The sequence below is a fragment of the Hylobates moloch genome, unplaced genomic scaffold, assembly GCF_009828535.3.
Source record: "Hylobates moloch isolate HMO894 unplaced genomic scaffold, HMol_V3 SCAFFOLD_9, whole genome shotgun sequence".
Classification (NCBI taxonomy): Eukaryota; Metazoa; Chordata; class Mammalia; order Primates; family Hylobatidae; genus Hylobates; species Hylobates moloch.
Genome location: NW_026652284.1, coordinates 118,602,452 through 118,630,257, shown reverse-complemented (window position 1 = coordinate 118,630,257; position 27,806 = coordinate 118,602,452). Strand labels below are relative to the sequence as shown.

Below are 27,806 nucleotides of genomic sequence, written 5' to 3'. Positions count from 1 at the left end.
TTAGTCTAAATATAGCTACCTTGATCCAGCCAGTTTTCAGTCAACCTGTTTGTTCAGATTCAGGCTATTGTCAGCTAGCTCTGCATGTGGTGTTTTTGAAAAGTTTCAAAGAGCTGGTAGTAGATATTTGATAAATTTTTCAGATCCCAAGAACATACGGCAGGGTATGGAGATGCAGAAAGTCCCCTTCCAGGTCCCTGAGCCTCCTAGTCCCTCATCTATGGCAGGCGGCATGACATAGTGAGAACTGGGCAGGAGTTAGAGGCAGGAGAGGCTCAACCTCTGTGGCTGATCGTGTATGTTTGCTCCCTTGCCTGGATTTTAGGCTTCATGAGAACAAGGGTTAGCAGGATCTTAAAGAAGTCAATCAAAATGTCTCAGCTGCAGTCTCCTCATCTCATGCAAACACCAGCTTCCTAAATCCATGTTAGCACCAACATCTTCCTCCCACTTTTGCTTTCCCAACCCACCCCAATACCCTTGCAACCAAATCCCTGCACGAAGTCTCTCTCTGCTGGAAATATCTAGAGCAGTTTCTGCCCCCCAACCCAACACTGCTACCATGAGAAAATAAGCCATCAGGAGTAAAAATCAAAATAAATAAGTTACAACAGAATCAAATTGGGTTTTTCAAAACCAGTTTCTATTTCTCAAGTGGGGTCTTTCCTCATGAAATCAAGAGAAAATAACAATAATTCAAGCAAACAAAACACACACGCATACACACAAACCCTAACGTTTCAGGAAGAAAAAAGGCAAAAGTTAAAGATAGACACATTGAGACCACTAAGTTCTTATTTTAAAGAAATAAAATCTGGGCATTCACTGCTCTAATGGGACTGACAGGTGACATGGCCAAGGCATGGATTCAACCTTCTTTGTATTGTTTCACTTCTGATTGAAATCCAGCTCACCCTCCCAGCCTTCATGAATCCCCCTCTTCAGAATCACTGAGTCCTTGCTCCTCTAACAGATACCTCCGGCCAAACCTTCACTTCCTTAGCTCTGCCTTCCCTGCCAAGGGTGGGCAGGCTCAGAAGTTCAAGCATCCTTACCCAGCTTATAAAGGGGGCTCGGTGATGATTCATGATGTGGACCCCCCATGCAAAGCTCTGTTGAGCACTCACTGAGAGACAACCCTCTGTTTTTCAATGCTCATCTCAAGGCTGTGGAGAAATGTCTTCCTGACACTGTGTTTTTAGGCTCTGCATTTGGCCTGGCATGATTTAACAACTGCGCTTCCTGTTTGTGATGTTCTCGCCTTGATATAGTTGGTGATCTGTCATGTCACAGGCAACTCTGATGGTGCCACTGGGTGTGTTGCCACTTGAGTATTGGATGCGCCTTAATCACTCAATGAGATAAAAATGAAAACAAGCAACAACAACGAAAGTCCCTTTTGCTTGCACTCAGCAAAGGCATCCAACTCCCAGGGTGATTGGGATGGACAGGAACATGGGTGACGACGTAATGTGCTGGTGGCTTTAGGGGCTCAGCCTCCTAGATAAGATATAACTGGGGCAAAAGAGAAATGCAACCACAGATTCCAAAAGTAGGTCTATAAACAGAGGTCTTAATGGTGTGTGAGTAAACAGTGCTGAGGAGTGAGTTGAAGTATACTCAGGATGACTCTGAAAAAATGCAAGTTTCCTCCTTGCCCTAAGTGGGCCTCCTGGGAAGATACCACCGAGCTGGAACCACTTCTGAGAAATGTCCGGGCCACGGCTTTGGGGCTAAAGCAGATAGAAGTGGAGTGAGGGAGTGCAAGCCCCAGCAGAGCTCAGTGAATGAGTTTATTGATTGAGTAACTGAACAATTCATTTGTCACTGCATCAGTCCCTCGGTCAGTACAAATTCTTCCTTCAACAACTCTGAGGGGCAAAGATAAGGCAGAAAATAAGAAGAATATTCTCCATTATTCAGAGATTGTGATTCCTATTGGGTGGGCATACATGGCAATTGTAAACTCACACATCCTGATGGCAGAGGCGTGAACAACCTGTCTGCAAGAATCTCTCTCTTTTATTTTAGAAAAAAGGAAAACAGAGGTTTCCATCTACAGAGAAACTGGACCTGTGGCCAAGAAAATGAAGATAAAATGTTCAGAGGAAAACCAGGCTGACAGTGGGTAATGAGAGACTTGTCAGGGAGGTGTGGAGAAAGCAGAAAAGCAAATGCTTTGTGTTTTCAGATGAAACTGGCTGGGCAGGACCCTGTTTTGGGCAGACTTCCAGCCTGCATAGGCAAGCGTTGTAATCAGAAGGACATCTGTGTATACTGCAGACCTACTGGGTGCACTTAACATTTCCAGGCACTGCTCCAAAGCTCTGCGAGTTAGATAATCTTTAATACATGCTCTAGAACATTTTTTAGGAGATTTTATTAATGGGTGGTTTGTTTTTGAGGGATTTTATCTTTTTGCTTTCTCCTTAAAAGAAAATTATCTTCTTAAAAGAAAAATACTTTGATCTGCCTATATTCTTTCTTCATCATATATTATTTTGATTATCAAAATGGGCCTGGCTGACAAGGCTTCTCCAGCCCAGCACTGCCTGTCTCTTTGGCGTCAGCTCAACCTGGCACGTGCCAGCCCAGTGGACTTCCTCCGTTTCCTCAACATCTCCTGCTTTCTCTTACCTGCACACCTTGCCAGGAACTTTCTCCTTGGCATGATCATTCCCTGTCTCTGCTTTTCCCTCTGTCTCCCCCACCTTCCTTTCCCTTTTTCTTAGGTAGATTTGCACCTTTGTATAATAGAAATTACTCCTTAATGTCCATTTCTTCAATGACAAATTATAAAACTTCCTAGTTTGGTAATTTGATGTACCTCTTGGTCACCACCATCTTCTCTTGTTGTGCTTGGTACAAACTGGGCACTCAGTAATAATTTATTTCATGAATGAATGAACAAACCTTATTGGTTTCTCTCAGCATGTACGAGGTCTTATAATGAGAGGTGGGATAATATAGGAACCAACACTGATTGGCTATTTCCTTAATGTTGTTTTTGTACTAATTTTGCTACATAAGTGATAACTAAATGTTAATTTCATTACTTCCTTCATTTGGTTATATAATAGGACAAAATGCTCCTTGAGAATGTTACAAATAAGGCTAAAGACATAATGGATTATTAACCGAATCCAAGACCTAAAAAAACCATTGCTAACTTGTTGGTAAGTATTATCTACATTTCTTACTGTGCGTCAGTGACTAATAGGTAACATGTAGCCTTTGGTTTTTGTATTTTAACACAATCTGTCCATATATACTACTGGGAACAGTGGTGTCTTGCAGCCAGCTTGTGCTACTCACAAGAGCTGACTGTGGACATCCCGTCTCCTTTAGTGACTTCATTTCAGTAGCTTTAAATTGGGCCATGGTGGGGCTGTGTGTGCCAGGAAATCAGCAAACACTGCAAATCAGGTCTGTTTAGGGGTAGCCAGTTGTTAAACATGTCCTAGCCTGCCACTGTTTGGGGGTTTTTGCAAGCGAGGATGATTCTGTAACCATTTCTGTCCATGCCTCTTTGTGAAAACATGTGAAGAGTTTCTCTAAGGGAGAGACCAAGCAGCCACATTGCTGAAGTAGTCCTAGGGTATGCAGATTTAAAAAAAAAAAAAAAAAAAGACTTCCAAAATATACTTCAAAGTGTCAGTTTCAACTTCCACTAGCAGTTTATGGAAATATTTATTTATTCAAACCAATCAAGAAGGGTAAAATGTAGTACTATTTTAGTTTACATTTCCCTAATTACAAAGGAGGTTGACCATCTTCTCATGTTTATTGGCTATTTTTGTTTTCCCTTTCATGAATCTCCCATCTACAACTTTTGCTTCTTTTTCTTTGACTAGTTTACTCCTTCATTATATAATTTTATTTCCTGTCTACTGCCAACCACATCTTTGATAACAATTTTTGGATATATCATGTAGAAAATGTCTTCCCATAGTCTGTAGCTTGTCTTTTAAGTTTGTTTTAGGCAGTTTTTGTCATACAGACATTTTAAACTTTGAAGTTTAGTGTATTGAAGCTTTTGCCTATAAGCTTGTTTAAAATGGGCTTTCCTACTCATGTGAATATTCTTCCCAACCACTCGATGCTGTGGCTAATATTCTCTTTTGCGGGTGGAAGAACTGAGGTTCAGGGAGGTAAACTGGTGGGCCTGGGATTTGTGTTCAGGTCTCATTGGCTCCAATATCACGGTGTGCTTGAGCCATAGCCCCAGGCCGCTGTCAGGATGGAACCTCGGGGGTCCCTCGTGAGTGACTCTCCTCCCGAGGCTCCCTGCTGACTGAGTGTGCCTTGGATGTCTGTTTTGTAATTGGACATATTTCAAACACACAGCAATCTCCTGCTGGCATCTTGGGCCTTAAAATGGCACTAGGATAACTCTTTTCCCCGCGTGTCTCACCTCTAGTCCGTGAGCAATGCTTCCTTTGCCTCAACAAATTCTAAATATCTGAGCATATCCTGATGCATTAGCCTTCCTCTTGTTGCCTGGGATTGCCTTAGCTTTCTGAGGAGTGAAATATCCCTGTGCCTCTGGTCCCCAAACATGGGAATCTATACCAAGCTTTCTGAGTAGGCCCTATATACGTGGATAAAAGGAGGCGATACTTCTTTGATCTCCTCCATTGGAGATGGTGTAAACAGAGACTGCATAGCAAAAGCTCTCTCCAAACATCTGCATATGTCTTCTTTCCAAAATGCTCTATTCCCCTTCTACCTGACACCATGTTCCTCCGCTAACCTGACCCAGGGGTCCAAGAGCCATGGTTCTCACCCACTCCTTTGTGAGCTCTGCTTCTGAATCTGCTCCCTCACATTGGTTTGCAGAGTCTGTTCTTGTATCTATCCAGCCACAATTTATATAAATGCCTGTTTTCGTTGTTATATAACAGGTCCTTCCCTATCTACCACTTCAGTGTTCTATATTTTCTTCTATTTTTATTTATTTTTCAACATTTGTGGCACTAGAACGGAATGGTTACTTGAGTGTTTTGTGGGTTTTATGTTTTTATTTTTGTTTCTGTTTTTGTTTTTCTATAGTGTAAGTTCTATGAAGACAGGAACTCTGTTCTCTTCACTGCCATAACTCTAGTGCCTGGTGTATCTCAGTTACTCAATACTTAAGTTTTGAGCCAATGGACAGATAGGCGGATACAAAGATAAGCAGATGAATGAAGAATCTCACATCACTTCCACACTCCATTTTAGGAACCTTTTGCTTTCACCTAAATCTTGTTTGAAAGCTTCACCTGAGCAAACATTCTGCAGTATCGATGGCTTTGGTTTAGAGCAATTCAGGTCAATATTATTAAAGTTTAAGACACAATAAAAGTCTTGACTCCAGGAAATTAATGCTCTTGTTTATCTCCCTTGAAGTAAGTGTACTTTGCTCAGCTTTCTGAAATATGTGCCAATGGCTGACCCGTATTTTCATGGATTGGTAGTAATGGCACTAATAAATTTCTCTTGACTGTACAACCCAATACACTGGGCACTGTGCTAGATTTTTTGTTGATGTTATTGTATACATCCTCCTAACAATCTGTAGAGAAAGGTATCACTGTCCCTACAGAAGGAACCTGGATCTCAGAGAGTTTAAAAATCAGTAGAGCCAAGGCCAGGCGTAGTGGCTCGTGCCTGTAATTCCAGCACTTTGGGAGGCCGAGGCGGGCGTATAACCTGAGGTCAAGACTTCGAGACCAGCCTGGACAACATGGTGAAACCCTATCTGTACTGAAAATACAAAAATTAGCCGGGTGTGGTGATGGGTGCCTGTAATTCCAGCTACTCAGGAGGCTGAGGCAGGAGAATCACTTGAACCCAGGAGGCAGAGGTTGCGGTGAGCCAAGATTACACCACTGCACTCCAGTCTGGGTAACAGAGTGAGACTCTGTCAAAAAAAAAAAAAAAAAAATAGGAGAGCTGATATATGTTTTCCAATTTGGTTTTTAATTTCATTTTCATTTCATCAAGTGAATACTTTGACTTCTCTATATTTTTGTAATGGTCCGATGAGAAGGAAATGCTTTGAAAATGGTCAATGAGTTAATGCCTTCATACTTTCATTCAAAATTAATACTTTTTTTTTAAAGTTCCATATTCAGCCAATATCTATTGAGCAGCTGGGTGCTATACAGTGTATTAGATCTGTTTGAGCCAAACAAACCTCCCTTTACAGAGGCCTTAGTCTAATACGAAAGGCAGTTACTATGTAAATAATCACACAAAGGTATTTCTACACCACTAGCTTGTATTCGGTTGCACAGACACACCACTAAGAGATACGTCTGACCATGTTAAGGAGATTAGGGAAGACTTTCCAGGGAGGAAGAGATGCCCGAACTGAGAGGTGAGGGGTGAGTTGAAGCCTCTGGGTCCACAGGGAAGGGAAATGCCATTCCAAGCAGAGGGAACAGCATGGGCGAAGGTAGCTTGTGACAGGGAGGGACTGGCAGGCCAGGGAGGCTGGAGAACAGTGAGCTGGAAGGGGTTGGATCCTGGAGTGGTATGGAGATGGAGGGGTGGGAGAAAGCAAAACTGGCTTTGAGAAATACATTAGGATTTTTTTTTTTCTTTATCCTAAGTGGAGTGGAAAGACGCTGAAGGGCTTTGGGCTGGGAGCAACTTGATCCATTTTGCATATTGAAAAGATTCTTCTCAGACAAAACTGTGGAGAAAGTCTGCACAGGAGTTAGGCTGAGCAGAAGGAAGGCCATTGGGCAGAGTGGTCCAGGAGTGAGGCAAGGAAAGCACGGACAAGGTTGTGGTGGGTGATTGAGAGAGAGAGAATTGGAATTACTTGTTGAGGGATTACACATGGAAAGTGAGAGAAAAGGATTCATTGAAGGCGACCCTCAGATTTTTGCCTTATGCAAGAGGTTATAGGGTCATTCACTAAAATATTTTTTAATTCTCTTTTTCTAGTAGTAATAAAAAGTTTTTTTTAACAGATTTTATTTTTTAGAGCAGTTTATATTGACTGCAAAATTGAGGGGAAGGTCCAGAGATTTCCCGTCTACCACCCACACCCTATACACACACACCCATGCTCAGTTTTGTCCAACTCACTGTTCTCCAGCCTCCCTGGCCTGCCAGTCCCTCCCTGTCACAAGCTACCTTCGCCCATGCTGTTCCCTCTGCTTGGAATGGCATTTCCCTTCCCTGTGGACCCAGAGGCTTCAACTCACCCCTCACCTCTCAGTTCAGGCCTCTCTTCCTCCCTGGAAAGTCTTCCCTAATCTCCTTAACATGGTCAGACATACCTCTTAGTGGTGTGTCTGTGCAACTGAATACAAGCTAGTGGTGTAGAAATACCTTTGTGTGATTATTTACATAGTAACTGCCTTTCGTATTAGACTAAGGCCTCCCCCATTATCAACATCTCCCATTAGAGTGGAACATTTGTTACATTGGCACATCATTATCACCCAAAGTCCCAAGTTTACATTAGGGTTCATTCTTGGTGTTGTACATGCTATGGATTTGCACAAATATATAATGACACATATCCACCATTAGAGGATCATACAGAGTAGTTTCACTGCCCTACAAATCCTCTGAGCTTTACCTATTAATCCCTCCACCTCCCTTAACTCTGAAAAACCACTATTTTTTTTACTGTGTCTATAGTTTTGTCTTTTTCAGAATGTCGTATAGTTAGAATCATGAGTACTTAGCCGTTAAGATTGACTTATTTCAATTAGTAATAAGTATTTACATTTTTTCTGTCTTGTTATGGCCCAACGGCTCATTTTGTTCTGGTTCTGAATGATATTCCATTGTATGGATGTACCACAGTTTATTTATCCAATCACCTCCTGAAGGACATCTTGGTTGCTTCCAGATTTTGGCAATTATGAATAAAACTGCTATGAACTTTAGGAGGCTGAGGGAGGCGGGTCACAAGGTCAAGAGAGTGAGACCATCCTGGCCAATGTGGTGAAACCCTGTCTCTACTAGAAATAAAAAAATTAACTGGGCATGGTGGCACGTGCCTGTAATCCCAGCTACTCAGGAGGCTGAGGCAGGAAAATCACTTGAACCGGGGAGGCAGAGGTTGCAGTGAGCCGAGATCACACCACTGCACTGTAGCCTGGTGACAGAGTGAGACTCTGTCTCAAAAACAAACAAACTAACAAAAAACAAACTGCTATGAACTTTTGTGTGTGGGTTTTTATATAGACTTGTGTCTTCATCTCCTTTGGGTAAATGCCAAGGCGTGCAACTGCAGGATCATATGGTAAGAGGTTGCCTAGTTTTGTAAGAAACCACCAAATGATCTCTCAAAGTGTCTGTGCCCTTTTCCATTCCCACATGACATGAATGAGAGTTCTTGTTGTTACTCCACACCTTTGCCAGCATTTGGTGTTATCAGAGATTTTAATTTTAGCCACTCTAATAGGTGTGTAACAGTATCTCACTGTTTTAAATTTGCATGTCCCTGATGACATATGATGTGGAACAGCCTTTCATATGCTTATTTGCCATTCCTGTATCTTCTTGTTAAGATCTTTGCCTCATTTTTTAATTGGTTTGTTTATTTTCTCATTGTTAAGTTTTAAGATCTTTAGAATATACTGTAGATAACGTTCCATTATCAAACATGTCTTTTGTAAACATTTTCTTCTAGCCTGTGGCTTGTCTTTCCATGTTCTTGGCAATGATTTTTTTCTGAGCAGAAAATTTTAATTTTTTTATTATACTTTAAGTTTTAGGGTACATGTGCATAATGTGCAGGTTTGTTACATATGTATACATGTGCCATGTTGGTGTGCTGCACCCATTAACTCGTCATTTAACATTAGGTATATCTCCTAATACTATCCCTCCCCACTTCCCCCAGCCCCACTACAGGCTCCGGTGTGTGATGTTCCCCTTCCTGTGTCAATGTGTTCTCATTGTTCAAATCCCACCTATGAGTGAGAACATGCAGTGTTTGGTTTTTTGTCCTTGCGACAGATTGCTGAGAATGATGGTTTCCAGCTTCATCCATGTCCCTACAAAGGATATGAACTCATCATTTTTTATGGCTGCATAGTATTCCATGATGTATATGTGTCACATTTTCATAATTCAATCTATCATTGTTGGACATTTGGGTTGGTTCCAAGTCTTTGCTATTGTGAATAGTGCCACAATAAACATATATGTGCATGTGTCTTTATAGCAGCATGTTTTATAATCCTTCGGGTATATACCCAGTAATGGGATTGCTGGGTCAAATGGTATTTCTAGTTCTAGATCCCTGAGGAATCGCTACACTGACTTCCACAATGGTTGAACTAGTTTACAGTCCCACCAACAGTGTAAAAGTGTTCCTATTTCTCCACATCCTCTCCAGCACCTGTTGTTTCCTGACTTTTTAATGATGGCCATTCTAACTGGTGTGAGATGGTATCTCATTGTGGTTTTGATTTGCATTTCTCTGATGGCCAGTGATGATGAGCATTTTTTCATGTGTCTTTTGGCTGCAGGCAAGAAATAACTAAGATCAGAGCAGAACTGAAGGAAATAGAGAAAATTTTAATTTTAATGAAATCTAACTTATCAGTTTTTTTTTTTTTTCAGGAACTGTGCCTTAGGTGTCATATCTAAAAACTCATTACCAGACCCAAGGAAATCTAAATATTTCTCCTGTATTATCTTCTGGGATGATAAATTACTTTTGAGCATGTTAAATGTATGCTATCTTTGAAAATCTAAGCATAAAATTTGAAATAGCCAATTTAACTTATAGATCTTGAACTTGGAGGAAAAATCTGTTTTAGGGACATAATTTTCATTAAGTGGCTATGTCCTAGATGCCATTTTATGTGTAGGACTTGGACAATGCACAAAATAGGCAGATTTTCTGCTCTCATGTTGCTTACATTACGGTTGGAAAAGAAGATAATCAGCTGGGCACAATGGTGCATGCCTGTAGTTCCAGCTACTCAGGAGGCTGAGGCAGGAGGATCCTTTGAGCCCAGGAAGTTGAGCCTGCAGTGAGCCATTAATGTGCCACTGCACTCCAGCCTGAGCAACAGAGTGAGACCCTGTCTCTAAAATAATTTAAAATTTGTTTAAAAAAGATAATCAGTATAACACAAACAGTAATATGTGCCATGAAATAAAATAAACCATCCTAAGGGGGATAGAAAGTGACATTGGTGTGGGAAAAGGCACGCCAATTTACTGGGAGGTGACCCTCTTAAGGAGACAGAGAAAAGCTATCAGAGGGTCAAGAGGAAAAATAGTGAAGCTTCATTTCACAGTGGCCAAGGAAGGGCATTTCAAGGGGGAGGAGTTGACCAACATTGCAGAATGCTGCAGAGAATCCAAGTACAATGTGGACTAAAAATTTCCTCAAGCTTTTAGAAACATGTAGGACACTATTTACCTCCTTGATAGGATTTTTTTTTTTTTTAAACTGATGCTAAGGGGGCAGAAACCAGATTTGGGACAGTGAAGAGTGAGTAAAGCAATGGAGACATGGAAACAGCCAGTAGAGACATCCTTTAGGTAAGTTGGTTGCTACCCAACCAAGGTATCTAGGAAGAGCTGCGAGATTTGACTTCTGTGTATATTTTATTTCTAATGAGAGAATGGTGAATACATTTCAACATCATTGGGAAGAATCTGGTTTAGGAGGAAATGTTGGATATGTAAAATAAAATAGGAAAAATAGTTAAAACACTCTAGTTGCAAGCAGACATGGAGAATCTCCAGGGACTATAGGAATTTAATCAACTTGAGCAATCAGCCTATTTTACAGCCGCCAGCCTGTTTTTTTTTTTCCCCCTAAAATCCTGTGTGGAATGTAATCACTTAATTGAGTGGAAGCAGCTCCCGACAGCCCTGGCAACTTATAGATGAACTTGAGTGAACTTTCCTGGTTACCATGCTAAAGCCTCCACCCCGAGAGGAGCTGTAGCTTCATTATCATAACATGCAACCTCTGTGCTTCTGTGCTGGCGTGATGACTCACTGCGTCTGCACCTCTGAGCCCCCTCCTCTGCATGCGATGATGCACCTTCTCCCCTTTCCACCACCCCATAAAACCCTTCTGTCGCTTTCCCTTGGGGAGACACTGCTTGGAGAATACCCCTAGCACTCTCCTCCCTTGTGACAAGTGATGTAACTGCTGTCGATCCAAACCTGCGCTCTTGTGGAGATTCATCTGTTACTTGCCAGGCAAATAAACCCCGTTCTGTTTTGGGTAACACAGTCATTAAAAAGTTTGCTTTTTCCAAGCCCTGTGCCAAGTCATGTGGCTGCTGGGATGAACCACAGCACTACTGAACTCTAAGGAACTCATACAGACATGCAAATAAACAGCCACACAATAAAAAGAGGTCATGAGGAAGGTAGAGGAATGAATGTTTGGTCAAGGGGATAAGCTGCTCTCTGTGCTCAGCCCCCAGCAGCGTACAAAGGGCCAGCTGATTGTGGCCCCGGAGCCTAAACAGCAAACTTGGTGGTTGCCTCTGCACCATAGTGTTGACAGGAAGGTAAATGAGCCCAGGAGAACAGGCCATCTGGTAGTTGAATCTAAAGCTGCAAAAAGTGCTTCTGAGGATGTAGGCTTGGTGTTCACTGATACTAGAGCCAATGGGCTAAGCCTTGGCTGGCACCCAATCAGGTGATACTACAACTTTCAGATAGTGGATGTAGAATTTTCTCAGACACAAGGAGTCAAGAGAGCCTTGGAAATAGTTTTTTGGTGCCCTGGTAAGCATCAGGGCAGTTGGGGGTAGCAGGGAGGGCCATGGGTGCGGCGGGTGGATTCGGAATTCCACTGCTGGTCCTTGGTTGGATTCTCCATCTCTCTGAGGCCCCAGTTCCTATTTGTGAAATGCGTTTATAAAACTATATGACTTTCTTTTAGCTCCCAGTCCCCATATTGGTTGCATGAGTTTTCAGATAATAGGAGTGAGTACTCAGCCTTCTTTTGGGGATAAGCAAGTTCCCCAGACTAACACTCAAGTGCTCATTTGGCAACTTTTTCAGCATCTATTTTATTTAAAGTACTGATCTAGTCACAGGGAAGAGACTCAAGTGATTTCCTAATGACTATGCCCTTAAGTAGCTTACAGAACAATAGAGGGTGAGAGGGAGTAGGTGGGTGGCAATAAGGTGACTCTAAGATGGGTAAAACAGGAGGTGGACTCTGTGAGACACAGGAAAGGTGTAAAGCTAGATGAATAAACAGGGGGAAGACATGTGTTTTTAATAATAATGATAGGCATCTTTGTCTTATCTAATCTTTCATGATTACTTTATACATGAAGATAATTATTCTCAGAAAGGATAAATGATTTGCAAGTGCATGGAAAGCCTGAACTTAAACAAAGATCAGTCTGAGTCAGAGCCTGTGCTGCTTATAAGTACTAAACTCTGCCTTCTAGTTGGGAAGATCTTCATAGAAGGGGTAGCATTTAAGTGGCCACTGAGAAACAGGCAGACTTTTGAGGTGAGGATGATGCTATCAATTCAATAAAAAAGACTAATTATGTGCCTCTTATGTCAAGCACCTTACTAGAATCCTAGAACTCACTGGCGAGTTGTGTACTTTTCCGTGTTGGAGAAGCCCACAGTCTGGTTACAGAAAGACAGACAGTACTGCTGCTCAGAGGAACAAGTGTTCTACAAGAGCTGGTGTAAAATGCTGTGGAAACAGACGAGGGAGCAATTACTCTGCCTGTGGCATTGAGGGAAGAACTTCTGAGGAAAGGAAAAATAACAGTCTATGGATGAGAAGAAGAAAGTGGAAAAAAGAATGTCAGAGGAACAGAACGTTCAAAAAAGATTTACGGATTGGTCATTTGGGCATGCAGTGTGATAGGACTTCTGAGAATTATCAATAATTAACCAGGTCTAATCAGAAAGAAGCTTAGATTTGGCATGGTGGAAGTCACTATGAGCCAGGACCCACCCTCCTTCTCCCCAAAAGTCAAGGAAGTAATTGAAACACTGAACAATATTGCTCATGTATAGTGAGTCACAGGCATTGATTTGTATCGTCTCATTTGATACTCACAACAACTCTGTGATTAGACATTACAGCTCCATTTTACAGAAAATGGAGTATTTTAGAAAAAATCATGTTCTCCAGACTGGCCAATGTGGCGAAACCCCGTCTCTACTAAAAATACAAAACTTTAGCTGGGTGTGGTGGTGGGCACCTATAGTCCCAGCTACTTGGGAGGCTGAGGTAGGAAAATTGCTTGAACTCGGAGGTGGAAGTTGCAGTGAGCCGAGATGGTGCCACTGCACTCCAACCTGGGTGACAGAGTGAGACTCTGTCTATAAAAAAAAAAAAAAAAAAATTCATGTTCTTGTAATAGCAAAAATTATGAGCCTTTCACTTCTCTCCCAGTACCACAGTGGTCTAAAGCATCACTGTCACATACCTCAAGTCATCTTGCCCCATCTGTTTAACTAAGCAAACACATAATGCTTTTGAGGATGTAGGCCTACGTGTTCATTAATATGAGAGCTAACTGGCTAAGCCTTGGCTGACACCCATGCAGATGACACTGCCACTTTCAGATGGTGGATGTAGAATTTTCTCAGACACAAGGGGTCAAAAGTCACAGTATCACCTGACTGGGTGTCAGCCAAGGCTTAGCCAGTTGGCTATAGTGTCAATGAACACCTAGATCTACATCCTCAGCAGCAATTTTTGCAGCTTAGATTCAACCACCAGATGACTTGTTCTCTTATGCTCATTTATTTTCACATCAACATCTTGGTGCAGAGGCAACCATGAAAGTTTGTTTAGGCACCAGGGGCACCATCAGCCAGCCCTCTGTACGTTGCTGGGGGCTGAGCACAAAGGGCATATACCTGCTGTGTGGTCAAAGGGCAAGCTTCAACAGGTGACACTAATGAGGAAATCATAACATTTATTCAAGAGAAGAGAATAATATTGGGGATTCTTCAAAAGCAAGGAGCACCTTGTGTCTACGGATCCTACAAGGTCCCTGGAATTCTCAGTATTTCTGATGAATGGAGTGTGTGTATTGGAGGGATGCATGGAAGAGGTGGGCAGCATCTTCTGCCTGCCGAGTGTTGTTGAGCAGTAAATGCGTATGATCCAGAGGTGAGAATATTCACATTCATCTGGGACAGGCAGAGAAAGCTTGCTGAAAGCGTGACAGTTTGAAATGTGTAGGATCTTCCATCATTTCTCAAGGCCCTACTCCCTGAAGTGTCAGCACCAGTAAGTGTGTGGTTACCATCCACTCTGGCTATGCCTGAGACTGGTCCAATTGTTGTCTGGAGCTAAGGGGCTTACATGCAGAAGTTCAGATCAAGAAATATTCCAGAACCTGGTTGAAATGTGTGGTTCAAACCCTTCTGTTCTGCATTTGCTGTGTGGAACTGAAAGTTAATTGCTTGATCCAGCCAGGGCCAAGTCTGAGTCAAGGTGACCCATCAGAAACCAGGTCACCCACTGGGCTGGGACTCTGAGGTATGTAGGCAACTGGAAGAGTGCATGGGTATTGAGGACTAAGGAGGTTTGAGCTGGAGAGAGGGGAGCTCTCCATGAAGGAATTCCCATGTCCATGCACAGACAGACTGTGTACCTGCAGTATTTGGCACAATGTATTAGCAGAGAGAGGAGCTGAATAAGGGAAGGAAAAATGTCAGCTGCAAGAGCTTCTGCTGTCCTGGAGGACAGGAGCTCAGGTCACTCTGAGTTGCCACTGGAGTCTAGAAGGAGAATGAATGAGGTGAAAAGCTGTGAAGCTAAGAAGACAAAACTTGAGCTGCAGAGACAGGTCTTGGCAGGACTGACCTGTGTATGGCACGGGGATACCTTGCTCATTTTAACCAGGGGCAATATTCAGCCAGTGCGTCTGATAGGAGCAGTTGTTATAACAGGCACTGCCCTGAGCTTTCCAAGTCCTCCTTCCCAGACTACAGTGGCCAGTTACCCGGGCCCCCATTCCAGACCCTCACATTCTCTATCATCCATAGCTAGAGGATTTACACCAGGGCAGCCGATGACCTGCAGGCCCTGCTCACCGCCCTGCCTGGCAGGCATTCTGACTGGTTACTCTATCTGCTCACCAATTTTGAATATCCTGCCCTGCTCCAGACTGCAAGTGCAACCCTGGTATGTGGGTGTGTGCCCTAATGGACAGAAAGGAGGGGACCAAGAGAGGAAAGGGGAGACAGTCCAGGTGAGAATGGGCTGTGATGGGGACAGCTCATTCAATGCTTGGGTTGGTGGGCGGGGGAGCTCAGACCTTGGAGGAAGTTGGAGGGTCTGAGGCTATGGTCTCTCTCTGGACTGGCCAGGCTTAGCTTAGCCTCTGGAGTGGGCAGGCCCTGCTGGAGGGATCTGCCATCTCTGTGGAAAACAAAGGCAGGGCAACCACCTGTTCTCCCCTAATCAGCAGTGACTCTGGGGCTCCCTGCTATTTTTTGTAGTCACAACTCCCCCCTATATTCTGTGACCTCCAACTAAGGCCAAGGCCACCGTGGACTGGCAAACAACTCTGTGCTCCTTGGCACATCCTGGAGACCGTGACTGGGTGGGGACACTGCAGCTCTGACAAATATTTGATTAGCTGCAATTGCGGCTATACTTAGTTCTCCTCGGGAAGCATATGGGGAGGCAGATGGTTCAGGAAAGCCTGAATCACATCAACAAGGCTCTTTGCCTCCGATTTGCTGAGTCTCCTGATGACTTATTAACAGGACGGGTTTCAGGGTTTGAAGGTGGGGCCTTGGCTGTACCCTTCTCAGAAAGCCCCATGTTGTGCATTCTGGACATCCTTTGTGCCGGCATTTTGCAAGGGAACCTGGATCGATGTGGACTCTGGGTCATCATGAGGACATAGCAGGAAATAGAGACAGCCTCAGTGAGCTAGCTGCTCCATCCGAGATTCAGCTCACCTCTACAAATGTTACTACACCCACTGCCATGTTCTCTGTGATCAGGCCACTTGGGGCTGTGGTCAGTCATGTATTCTACAAATATTTGCGGGGCCTGGATACGGCACAAAGCGTCAGCTCTGTGTTCGGTCCTCCTATGGCTGCAGCTCCCACACTCATCATTTAGGGCCAATTAACCATAGTAAAGACTTTAGATTTCATTCTAAGTGCAAGGAGGGGATAATGGCATCTGGTTTATATTATATTTATTCATTTTATTTATTTGTTTTTAGAGACAAACTCTCGCTCTGTCACCTAGGCCAGAGTGTGGTGGCAAGATCATGGCTCACTGCAGCCTCGAATTCCTGGGCTCAAGAGATCTTCCAACCTCAGCTTTCTGAGTAGTTAGGATTACAGGCACACACCACCGTGCCCAGCTAATTTTATATATTCAAAAAAAAATTTTGTAGAGATAGGGTTTCACTGTGTTACCCAGGCTGGTCTTGAACTCCCGGCTTCAAGTGATCCTCCCACCTTGGCCTCCTGAAGTGCTGGGATTGGAAGAATAAGTCATCGTGTCTGGCCAACATCTAGTTTATATTTTATATTAGTAGACAAATAGGTGGTAAGAGCAGAAGCAAAAAGTAAGGTTTTCAGTATGCAATATTGAGAGCACATTTTTTGAAAGAGATAGAAAGGATTCGATTCGTCAGAACCACGTTTTGGGTGTGAATCCACAGGATGTGCTGATGATTGGATAGAGGAGGTGAGTGGAAAAGAGGAATTTAATGACAAGGAAGTATTTCACTAGTATGGGTAAGACGGGAGGAGGAACATATTTGGGAAACATAATCAAAGGTTCTGTACTGGAAACAGAGGGTTCTGATCTTTATTTGACATCAAAGAAATCACGTCAAGCGGTGAAGGATCAGGCCCATTCAGGAGAGAGAGATAGGGCTGGCGTTACACATTTGAGGGTGCTCAGCTTGTAGGTGCCATAGAAAGCCTTGAAAGCCTTGGAAATGATGCTAGGGAAGAGCACAGCTAGTAATGGAGAAAAGAATTGGGACCATGACCTGGGGTTCTACAGCACAGAGAGGTGGGAGGTGCAGGAGGAGCCTAGGAATCCAGAAGGGGCAGGAGTGAGTGAGAGAGAAGCTGAAAAGCTGCAAGAGCTGGAAGAACAGGCGAGGAGGGCATGAGGCATCATCTGGCTCCCCAGTGTAGTCGGATTGTTATTGTCATTTTTCCCTATAAAAGAACTAAGGCCAGTGGAGTCGAAGTCTCACCCAGCATCTCCCAGCTAGTAAGCAGGGAGATGCTCCATGCTCCATTCAGGCAGTGCCCACCGCCCTGGGCCAAGCCTGCTTTCTTCATAGTGTCAAAGGGTAATTAAGGATTCCCTTTGGCTGGAGGTGGCGGCTCACACCTGTAATCCCCAAACTCTAGGAGGCCAAGGTGGGTGGATCACGAGGTCAGGAGTTTGAGATCAGCCTGACTAACATGGTGAAACACCGTCTCTACTAAAAATACAAAAGTTAGCCGGGCATGGTGGCACGCACCTGTAATCCCAGCTACTCAGGAGGCTGAGGGAGGAGAATCACTTGAACCCTGGAGGCGGAGGTTGCAGTGAGCCAAGATCGCGCCACTGCATTCCAGCCTGGGCTACAGAGCGAGACTCCGTCTCAAAAAAAAAAAAAAAAAAAAAAAAAAAAAAAAGATTATTTTCCACTCTTCACTTCCACTGAGACTTCTACTAATATCTGGTAAAATTCTGTGCTGGATAATGTGTAATAGCCATGTCAGCGCCACACTCCTATTAATCCAGCAGCATGTTTATTCACTCCATTGGTCTGAGCCCCTATTATATGTTACATCTTGTACCAGGTACTTTCATAGGTTATCTCATAAAACTCTCACAACCCTGAAACAGTATTGCTCTTCCATCCCCAGTTCACAGATGAGGAAACTGAGGCTTACACTGGGCAAGTTCTTTGTTCACAGGTATACAGTGTATAAATGGCAGAGCTAAGAGTAAATCCATGTCTTTTAACTCAAATCTATGTGCTTACACAAGCATGAGGCACAAGGCCAAACACTGGACTCTGTTATTGAAATCCAAACTGAAATACCTGAGACCACTCAGCAGTTACAACCAATCGAAGGAAATCCAATGGGTTTCTGTGTTGAGCAACTAAAGTGTACTAGAGGCAACACACTGGTCTTTTACTTTTGAGATTGTAGAGCAATACACATTATTAGATAATAAAGTGTTATCAAGTGCTGGCCTTACTGGGCTTATTCTAATAGTAGGTCACAATGGTTTATAATTAAGTAATTAAGCCCACTCAGTGTTGATGAGAGAATGCTTCCTGTTAAATAGCAGCAACAGCCTTTCTCATTTTCAGTAGGTTAAATGGTGCTTTTTAGTGGGCTCTTTAGTTTAGTTGCCCTCTTACAAATAGGACTTTCTGCCAGAGCATGGTATCTGCTTTGTAAGTTGGGTTTTCTTATAGAGTAGGCTAGGAGTCAGAAATTCTGGATATTAGAACTCTCACAAACTAGAACTATAACAAACATTGGATTAACTTCCAAAAGTCATATCCCTCCATTTTTGTATTTATTAATAAATTGATTGATGGATTGATTCGCTAAATATTTGAGTGTTAGTGATATGAAAAGCCTTTTGTTCTGTCATTCTCAGATTTTTTTTATTAAACAAATTGATGGATAGTGCATTTGAAGTGAAGAGAGAAAAAAAGTTGGGAAATACTGTACTAAATATTGAATAATATTCCTTGTCATTGTTTTTATCAGTGACAGAATTATGTCTAACATATTGCCTGTGTGGTTGTCGAGTTAAATAATGAATGAATGAATAAACAAATTAAGGAGTGAAATTTAAAAAAATAACATTTGGAGTCACCATTGTACCATCTAGTATATTTGACATTGAGGATGTAACAATCTCTATGATCATGAGTTTCCTCATGAATAAAATGAAAACTCATATACCCAAGGCTATACTCAGTGATGTAAGGAATATAAAGTATCTAGGATTTAGACCAGTAAATCTCAGGCTAGCTTTGAGCAATTTGCAATTAACAAAACCATTTTGTATGTATTATATATTATAGAAAAGTGAGTTTTCCAATCATATAATTAATAAATAACATCTATGATCAAACTCAGTTTGTTTTACATAGTTTGCCACCTCAATCAGAATTTTAAATTAGCCATATAAGGCATTCCGACTAATGCAACGTGTGTGGAAAGATGAAACATTCATTTACACGAGATGTCTGTGGAGTCGGACAACAATGGGAATATTCATTCGCTATTCCACAGACACAAGTGTAGAACATAGATGTCCCAAAAGGAACCCTGTGAGTGTTCAGTGCTGAATCCCAATGTTTTGCCCAAGACCTCGTGCATAGCAGGTGATTAGTAAATATTCAATGAATGAATAAACACATTTTATAGCAAAAACATACAAACATAATAATCTAAAATTATAGGTGAGGCATAAACTTATGTCCGTGTGCATGAAAGCAAAATATTCAATACTCTATGTGCAGCAGGGTACTTTAAGTAGAAAACAAGAAAAATGTTTTATATTTTTTGAGATTGAAATAAAAATGACAACCAAAATACAGCTCTTTATTGATGTGTCACCAATTTGATATGCTTCAAAAATTGAAGGTACAAGCAGAATTGCATCTCTTCACATATTTCAAGTAAGTGCTTGTATATCTTAATGCCCTGTTAGCAGAAATGCCACTTACTTTTCCCATGTCACATCATCTAAGAAGCCCTGGGCTGACACAATGAAGTGTGGTCCCTTTCTGAATGCTAGTTTAGGATAGAAATGAATCTCATCAGTCCCTTGCTGCTGGGGCATCTCATTGGCACACAGGGTCTCTATTGAAGCATAGGTCTTTAGAATTCGGAGGAAGCTTGAGGGTCTTCAAAGGTGAACCCTTTGCTGCTCCAGTTATCTGCGCAGGCCACTAGGGCCTCCACCCTGAGCTCCCAGGTTATAACTCATTAGAAACTGCTATGATTTAAACATTTGTCCCCTCCAAAACGTGTGTTGAAACTTTAGTTGCCGTTGTAATAGTGTTGAGGTGAGAACTGTAAGAGGTGTTTGGGCCATGAGGGCTTTAGCCTACTGGGTGAGATTACTGCCTTTGTAAAAGGGCAAGTTCAGCTCACTTTTGTCTCTTGGCCTTTCTGCCTTTTGCAATGGGATGATGCAGAAATAAGGCCTTTGCCAGATGCAAACACCTTGATATTGGACTTCCCAGCCTCCAGAACTGTGAGCCAATCAAATTTTGTGCACTATGAATTACGTAGTCTGTGCTATTGTGTTATTGCAGCACACAATGAACGAAGATATTGCTCTTGACAGCACAATCTTTGTTTCAGGTTAAGTGGGTCATCATCTTTCCAGCTCACAATGTAGCCAAACCAACCTTCTACCCATGAAGCCCTGAGCATTTCTGAACATCCAGAGTTGTCATCCTGGGCCCCAGCTTTTCTCAAGATAGCTTCATTTCTGGGAACAGGTTGTGCTGTGTGATTGACACTAGTGTCACCTTGGTTGGGAAGGGTCTGTCCCAGTTCAACAGTATCCCTGATTTTCAACCTCAAGAAAAGTCATCAAGACCACGGTTGCCTGTCTCCCAGGAGTTCCTGGTTTCTTATCCATATTTTTCCACTTGCCCTCCAGTGATAGGCTCTCCAGGAGAGTAGCAACCATGGGGGAGTCTCAAGAGGTCATGTGTTGGACCTCCCTACCTGGCTCAGTTTGAAGGCTCGATGACCCTACAAGCTAGGCAGCACATGCTCGACTACAGGAAATTATTCTGCTCCTTCTCTGGAAAACAATAAATACCTTTTTCAAAGTGGCTTTCTCTTCTGCCTATTCCTTACAATCATTGGATCATTGGGAAAAAAAAAAAGTTTGGCCTCAGGGTGATTTTCTGTTCTTCCTGTTCCTAGAAAGGGTCAGAAAATTCACCCCACCTAAAGAGTCTTAATTGTTGTCATCTTCAATCTATGAGAAAATCTGTTTGGATTTTGATAATTTTTCAGTAAAAAACATACTTCTTTACTCGCCATTTTACCTAAGCCTCACATTCATTATGGAAATTAAGTAAGGCACGATTCTTGTCTCATTGGAGCTTGGATTCCATAGTCCTGCCCAAGGCCACACCGCTGGAAAGTGGGGACAAGTCTAGAACTTATATTTCCCTTACGAAAGGAGCATTTTCTAAACCATATGAAAACCAAAATTGTGACTTTGAGGAACCCATAGTCTAATGGGGCTTTTCCCCTTCTGTTGGCTCTAATCTGTTGGAAGATTCTCTGAATATATCCTGAGTTTAAAGGAATTCACACAGTCGAGACCTCAGCCAGCTGGCTTCAGGCCTGGGGAATTGAAGGGGTTATCTTCTGGAGTTTGGGCACAGAACTGATTCTTTGGGAATCTCCTATATGCAGGCAGAGCCATGGCTATGTTCTTGGAATGAGATTGAGGTTTTAGTCCACAAGTAGATGGTCCCTAAGGGTGCTGTTGGCTTGAGCATTGGGCATAGAGTCCCTGTCAGAAGAATAATACCTGTATTTTATACTCCACACTCACAGATCCCTCTGGGGCTGCTGGGAGCTCCAGCTGAGGGAATGTCATCATTTAAGGTTTAAACATTTAAAGGTGCATAGATCTATAAAGTATTAATATCATTCATTTTGTGGGGGGAGAAGAAGAAATTACAGCACCCAAAAGTCTTTTTTTCTCTTGCCATCTGGCCTGAAATTCTGTGTTAAGTTGTTTGGAATGTATTCTTTGTGCAGCTGAAACCTGAAGAGTTCCTCTTACCTCTTCTGCTGTATTCTCTTTTCTCTCCTCCCCTCCTCTTTTCCGTTCACATTCCCTTTCCTTCTTCCACCCATTTTCTTTTCATCTCTTTTTTCCCCTTAAAGTTTCAACTCTTTTTATGCATGTTACAAAGGCTGACACACACAAAAGAAGAAGACAGATATGCAGGAAGACTCTACACCTTCTCATTGGACCACTTGAATAGAAATCTTGTTGCCTAAAAATACATAAAAATACTCTAAAATGAAAACTGGCTATTTACCACATAGCTAGGAAAGGCTGCCATCCCAAAGTATGAGTTAGTCTTTAAGGGCAGAGAGACTATGTACTTTTGTTGTCTCTGGGTGCTGATTTCACCAGCAAGGAGGAGTAAGGATAGTGGGTTGGGTATCCAGATGTGGATTGTTGTTGAAGAAGGGAGAATCCCAATAGGATGAAGCAGGGAGTGTTGTCTCAGTGATCTCCACAATCCCAGGGAAGTGTCTTGCGATTGGTGAGCCTTCCCTTGTAAAAAATACACCTGTTCTATGCGATGCCCTATTTAATAGTGGTGAGGAGTTGACCCAGAAAGTCTCCTAAGGTATGAAAAATGACTTATCCCAGGCTTAATGGGGCACCTCGGGATTTGGTGATTTTCAGTAAATACCCATTAAGCCCTGTGGTCTGTTTGCCAATCTGCTCAAATTCAGAGGCGCTTAATCTCCCATAAAAATGTGGCCAATGATAATATATTCAACAGAAAGTACTCAGAACTTTATCTGCCAACACAATTAAAAAGTCATCATACTGTATATTGTATGCCCAGTGCATGCCTGGTCTTAGGAGCTTGATCTATTTTATCCTCTTTGTGTCCACAGTGATCCCAGAAGGTCAGTGTGGCTGTGTCCATTTCTCACATGGAAAGCTGCTATTACAAGAGGTGATGTCACTTGCCCAAGATGGCAAGTGATTGAACTGTTTTGCTGGCTGACCCTCCTGGTGGCAGACGGCTCAGGGCTGCTCTGACCTTCAGGGTATTCACCCCATCCACCCGCTGCCACATTGTCATTCTGGCTTATAGATCAGTGGGGCCTTGACAGTGATAGAGAAAGAGCTAGTGTAGCAAATAAAAACAGAGAGGCATCTGCACACATGAATCATTTCTATTTAATAGCCGCATCAATTTGAATACAGCAGGTCTAAATAGAACTGCATTAGGCCAGTAATTTTATTGCCTTCATGACAAAGTGAAAATTAGAGCAGGCACATCTGAGTAGCCTTGGAAACAACCTGGCATTTTACATATTTTGTATTCCTTGCTCGGAAGCTACAAGGTAGGTGTTTGTTTAGATGTGACTGTGCATTGGGAGGTGACTGTGATCCTATGTCCCTGTTTCCAAAGAACTCTTTGACTCATCCAGAGACAGTGTACAAGGTACTTAGGATTTTTCTTTGCTAGTTGGGCTGTTTTTTTTTTTTTCTTGGCTCTCATTTCAGTCAAACTAATTCTTTCAGTACTGTTTTATAGCGTCCCCACCCTTTGCTAGGAAATAGATGCATTTTATTCATTCACTGGAGACTTCATTTTCTCTCTTATTAAAGAGGTAGATGTCAGGATGAATCTACACAATGCTTCATTACATAGCAATGCTCCATCTCAGTCTGCTAACAAAATGCCATAAACTGGGCGCCTTATTGACCACAGAAATGTATTTTTCACAGTTCTAGAGACTGGAAGTTTGAGATCAGGATGCCAGCATGGTCAGGTGAGGGTCCTTTTCCAGGTTTGCAGATTGATGACTTCTCTCATTATATCCTTGCATGGTGGGAAAGGTGAGGGGAACAGATCTCTGGCCTCTTTTCATAAGGGCATTAATCCCATATATGAGAACTCTACCCTTAGGATGCAATTACCTCCTGAAGGCTCCACCTCCAAATATAATCACATTGGTGAAACATATGCATCTTGGGGAGACATAAACATTCATAACAAGTACATATTTAGGCACCTGCCTCTGCTTTGAGCCTTTGTCTCTTCATCTGGTGTAAAATTTACCTTATGGGTTTGTTATGATAATTAAGGAAAGTAACCACAATTGAAAATCACTTTAGAACTTGTAAAATACCATATAGTTGTTCCCTATTATAAATAGATAACCAATAGGTAATCATTGCCTTATACAAATATTAGTATTATTTACTTTAGAATATATCTATACATATATGTATGTGCGTGTGTGTATGTGTGTGTGTATATATGTGTGTGTGTATATATATATATATTTACATGTATATCCAACTGTATAGTTCATGTGTTAAGTAATTTGGAGGAGTTCATCCATTTGTTCCCCCACAATAACCCTGGATAGTGTTATTTATTTTAGAATAATATATATATATACACACACTTATATATTTTTTACACGTATCTCCAACTGTGTAGTTTATGTGTTAAGTAATTTGGAGGAGTTCACCCATTTGTTCCCCCAAATAACCCCGAACAGTGGATGCATTGCATAGATTTGTCTTCTTGAAATATAACTTAACTTCGAAGTACTGTTTAGGGATATAGTATATCTAGGATGCATTGGAGGATACAGAGCTAAACAAATTCCTTTAAAACTTGATATACAGCATAGTAGAATTAGCACATTTTCCTAAAACTCAAGACAGAGTGTTCTCATGACATGCATGATGTGCAACCTTTGAGAAGGGAGAGACTCTATGGGCACTAGGAAGTCCTTGTGGAAGGAAAGGTGTTTTCTGTCTTTTACTCCCCGTTCTTCTCCTCATTGTTTCTGGGAGAGGAGGTTTATGGAATGCTTCACAGAGGAGGGGACAGGTGAACAGGTGAGAAGTTGAGCAGGCACTGCATAGCAGCCCAGGAGCACTGCCCATGGCATGAGTGACTTAGCCAAGATTTTATCGCTTGTAAGGGATGGAACAAGGTTTTTCTGAGATACCAGCCCAACTCAATGAACAGAAATATTCATATGGCGAGGTCTCATTAACTGTGATTTTAAGCTTTGGAAATTGGAAGGCAGCTTGGGGCCATTAGTCTGCTTGAGCAGGAAAGGCACCTGACAGGGCTGCAGGTACAGGACAGTATTGGAGTTCATGGGTTCCTACTGATTCTTGTTTTGCAGAGAGCAGCAGCCTGAATTCAGCCTGTGTCCATGACAGCACCGTGCACAGCCGGGTCTTTCAGATCTTATACCGGAATGAAGAGGTGCCCATAAATGATGCTGTGGTCTTCCGAGTTCATTTGCTCTTAGGTTGTGAAAGGGTAAGTCATGAATCTACCCCCAGCCACAAGTGGCTGTTGCCTCTCATGGCTGTTCTCTCTCATTGCTAGGTAAATGGTGAAAGAAGAAGGTACCGATTTACTCTGAAATCTGACAGAGATTAGTGCTTTTAGCGCACTCATGCACTTATTTATATGTTCGTTGTTTTACTCATTTTTTTATTCATATATTTGCTTGTTCCATGTAGTCTCAAGTGCAAACAGTCTCCATTGACGCATTTACTGAGTCTCTTCTTCCCTCCTCATTTGCCCAGTTGCGCATCTGTTCAGACCCTCTGTCAATGAGTCAGTCATTGACTATATTTTCCAGGGCTCTAGGCGGGACCCTTGGATAAGGGACAGAACCAGAGAAGGCAGCAGGAACTCTACCTTGAAAGTGTTGATAATTTCACAGGAAAACAGATATATAAGCAAACACCTTGGTAGAGAAATGATCTCTGTGGAGATGACAGAGCTGGTGTTCATCAAGGCTTACACAAAAGAGCTGGCTTCAGATGCACGTGCTGAATTCACCAGAGAAAGAAAGAGGAAGGGCATCGAACGAGGGGAAACAGCATCACTGCAAGCCCAGAGGCCTTGGGGAGCTCGCTTTATTAGTTGGAAACTTGATTGAAAATTTCCTGTTCATCAGATTAACACATCTCAAAGGAATATCTGAAGCTCAAACTTTTGATCTGCCTCCCCCAGCCTCACTGAAGTGTACCTGTTGCCACATTCGAGCTGATTTTTTCCTGCTAGAATATATGGAGAATTATATGCAAGAGTATTCCTATTTTAGGAAGATCTAATTAGAGCCCCCCTACTTGCATTCCTCATGTGGTATGCATAACAACTCCCGTTGGGCATCTATTATCTTTCTCCTCTCAGGTTTCTTGGCTTTTTGTCCACATCTTTTATTATCTAGGTAGTGACCAGATTCCTCTTTGTGGCTAAAATTTAAAAGCTCTCACTCATTCTTTATTCATTAACCCATCTATTATTTCAAAAATTTATTGAGTACTCACTTAAGCACCTACTATGTGCTGGAGGTAAAATAGTGAACATGAAATATCCCTGGCATTTTGGGCTGATATTCTAATATTAGATCAATATATCACAAGGTAATTAAATAAATTGATCGTGCATATTCTATTACTGAGCCTTCTCACTGCTACATACTCAGCTCCCTAGTCTCTGAGACACACTCCTGAGGGAGGTAAGAGTATAGGAGTTTGCACCCTCTCTGGAGGCCCCGTGAAGCTACAACTGTACGCAAAGTGGAAGAGACCTCATGGTGGTCCTGCGGTGCAAGACTGGCTGTTGCCTCATGACAGATACTCAGGTAGTGAGAGTGTCCTGAACTCACCACAACCTTCAACACAACCTTCGCCCAAGATGATTATTCCTTGGAGGACAAGTGACAGACAGAAGAGGCCTCCCAGAGAAGCCAGTGCAGAACTGGGACCCAACTGCGGAGGAAGATTCAGGCATGCCACGAGGTCAGGGAGATGTGGGCTCTGGAGGAGAGCACAGTAAGGACAAAGAGCCTGAGGTGGGAATGACTCTGGCATGTTTCAGGAAAAGCACTAAGGCTGAGGTGACTTGCACAGAGAGGGAGGGCAAAGGAGCAGGAGATGAAGATGGAGACGGGAGGCCCAGCATTGTGGGCCATGATAGGGAATTTAGGGCTTATTCTTGGGCAATAGAAATCCACTGATTTTGTTAGAAGGGTGCAATGGCACAATTTTTATTTTAGAATTTTGTCATCCCTCTCCCAGCCTGCAGGCTCCACAGGACTGGATCTCTCTTTGCATCCTGAGTGCCCCAGTAGACATACGACTACATTGTGGTTACCCAACGTGGAGTGAATGACTTAGTTGTTGAATGAATGAATTTAACTTGTAATCCCTTCTTTTTAGGCCCTTTGCAAACTATTCTTTCCAAACAGGGATGAGCATCCACCACGTGCCCTGTTTGATGGCCCTTGGCTTTCTGTATCATGCCCAGACCACAGTTGCCTGCTTCAATACCTCAAGGAACATACACCTCACTCACTGGAGCCTTCAGTTAACCTGACCTTGTCTCACTTACGCCATCACAATGACTGCGAATACTTGATCTGAATCAAAATTTAAAAGAACAAACCAAACTCCTATTAGCCATGCTGGCTGGCTTTTGACTACTTGGCCATTTCCGCTTTCTGCTGTCCCACCTGCTATGTGCCCCAGGAGACTGGCTGCAAGAACTGCTCTGTCGTGTCTTTACCTTTTGGTTTCCACTGAGTTCAGCCTATGAGAGCTACGAGGAGAATGGGCCCAGAGTGTTCACTCCCCAGGCTCCTTCCCTGCAGGGTCCTGGAGGGTTGGCTGTGTCCAGCAGTGTGCTGGAGCCTGCTTATACCAGCTTTTGATAGCCACGGGTACAGACCTCTTTCCAACACCTTATTTAGCGACTTCACATTCATAGCTTGAAGTCAATTGTGATGAAAACATTTACACCGGGGAAAGTGCCAATGCTACAAATCAGTGTGTTTTTTTGTTTTGTTTTGTTTTTTTGTTTTGTTTTTAATTTTTCTTCAGAGAGACAGTTGTTAAACCTTTACCAGAATACCACTTGTGCTGTCCTTCCAAAAGCCCCAGCTCCAGTCAGGGAGACACACTCCGTGTAGCTTTCTCTCCAGTTCTGATAACCACTGTCTCTGCTTGACTCTTCAGGCCTAGAATAAGGAAGTCCTGTAGTTACTAACTTTGAGAACTGAGCCGTTGTTAGTTGCTGTTTTTTTTT

The 27,806-nt window shown here is 42.6% G+C and overlaps 1 protein-coding gene across 8 annotated transcripts in view; it reads left to right on the top strand.

Annotated features, from left to right (window-relative positions):
- Positions 1–27,806, top strand: part of FAM135B (family with sequence similarity 135 member B) — a 446,472-nt gene that overhangs the window by 289,546 nt on the left and 129,120 nt on the right. For 7 of the 8 annotated variants that reach the window (XM_058443732.1, XM_058443730.1, XM_058443728.1 and 4 more), the window contains one exon: positions 24,886–25,025. In XM_058443732.1, the coding sequence (XP_058299715.1) occupies positions 24,886–25,025 (140 nt within the window). Of the gene's footprint in view, positions 1–2,031; positions 2,129–24,885; positions 25,026–27,806 lie in introns of all 8 variants that reach the window. The other variant, XM_058443734.1, reaches the window with a different exon arrangement.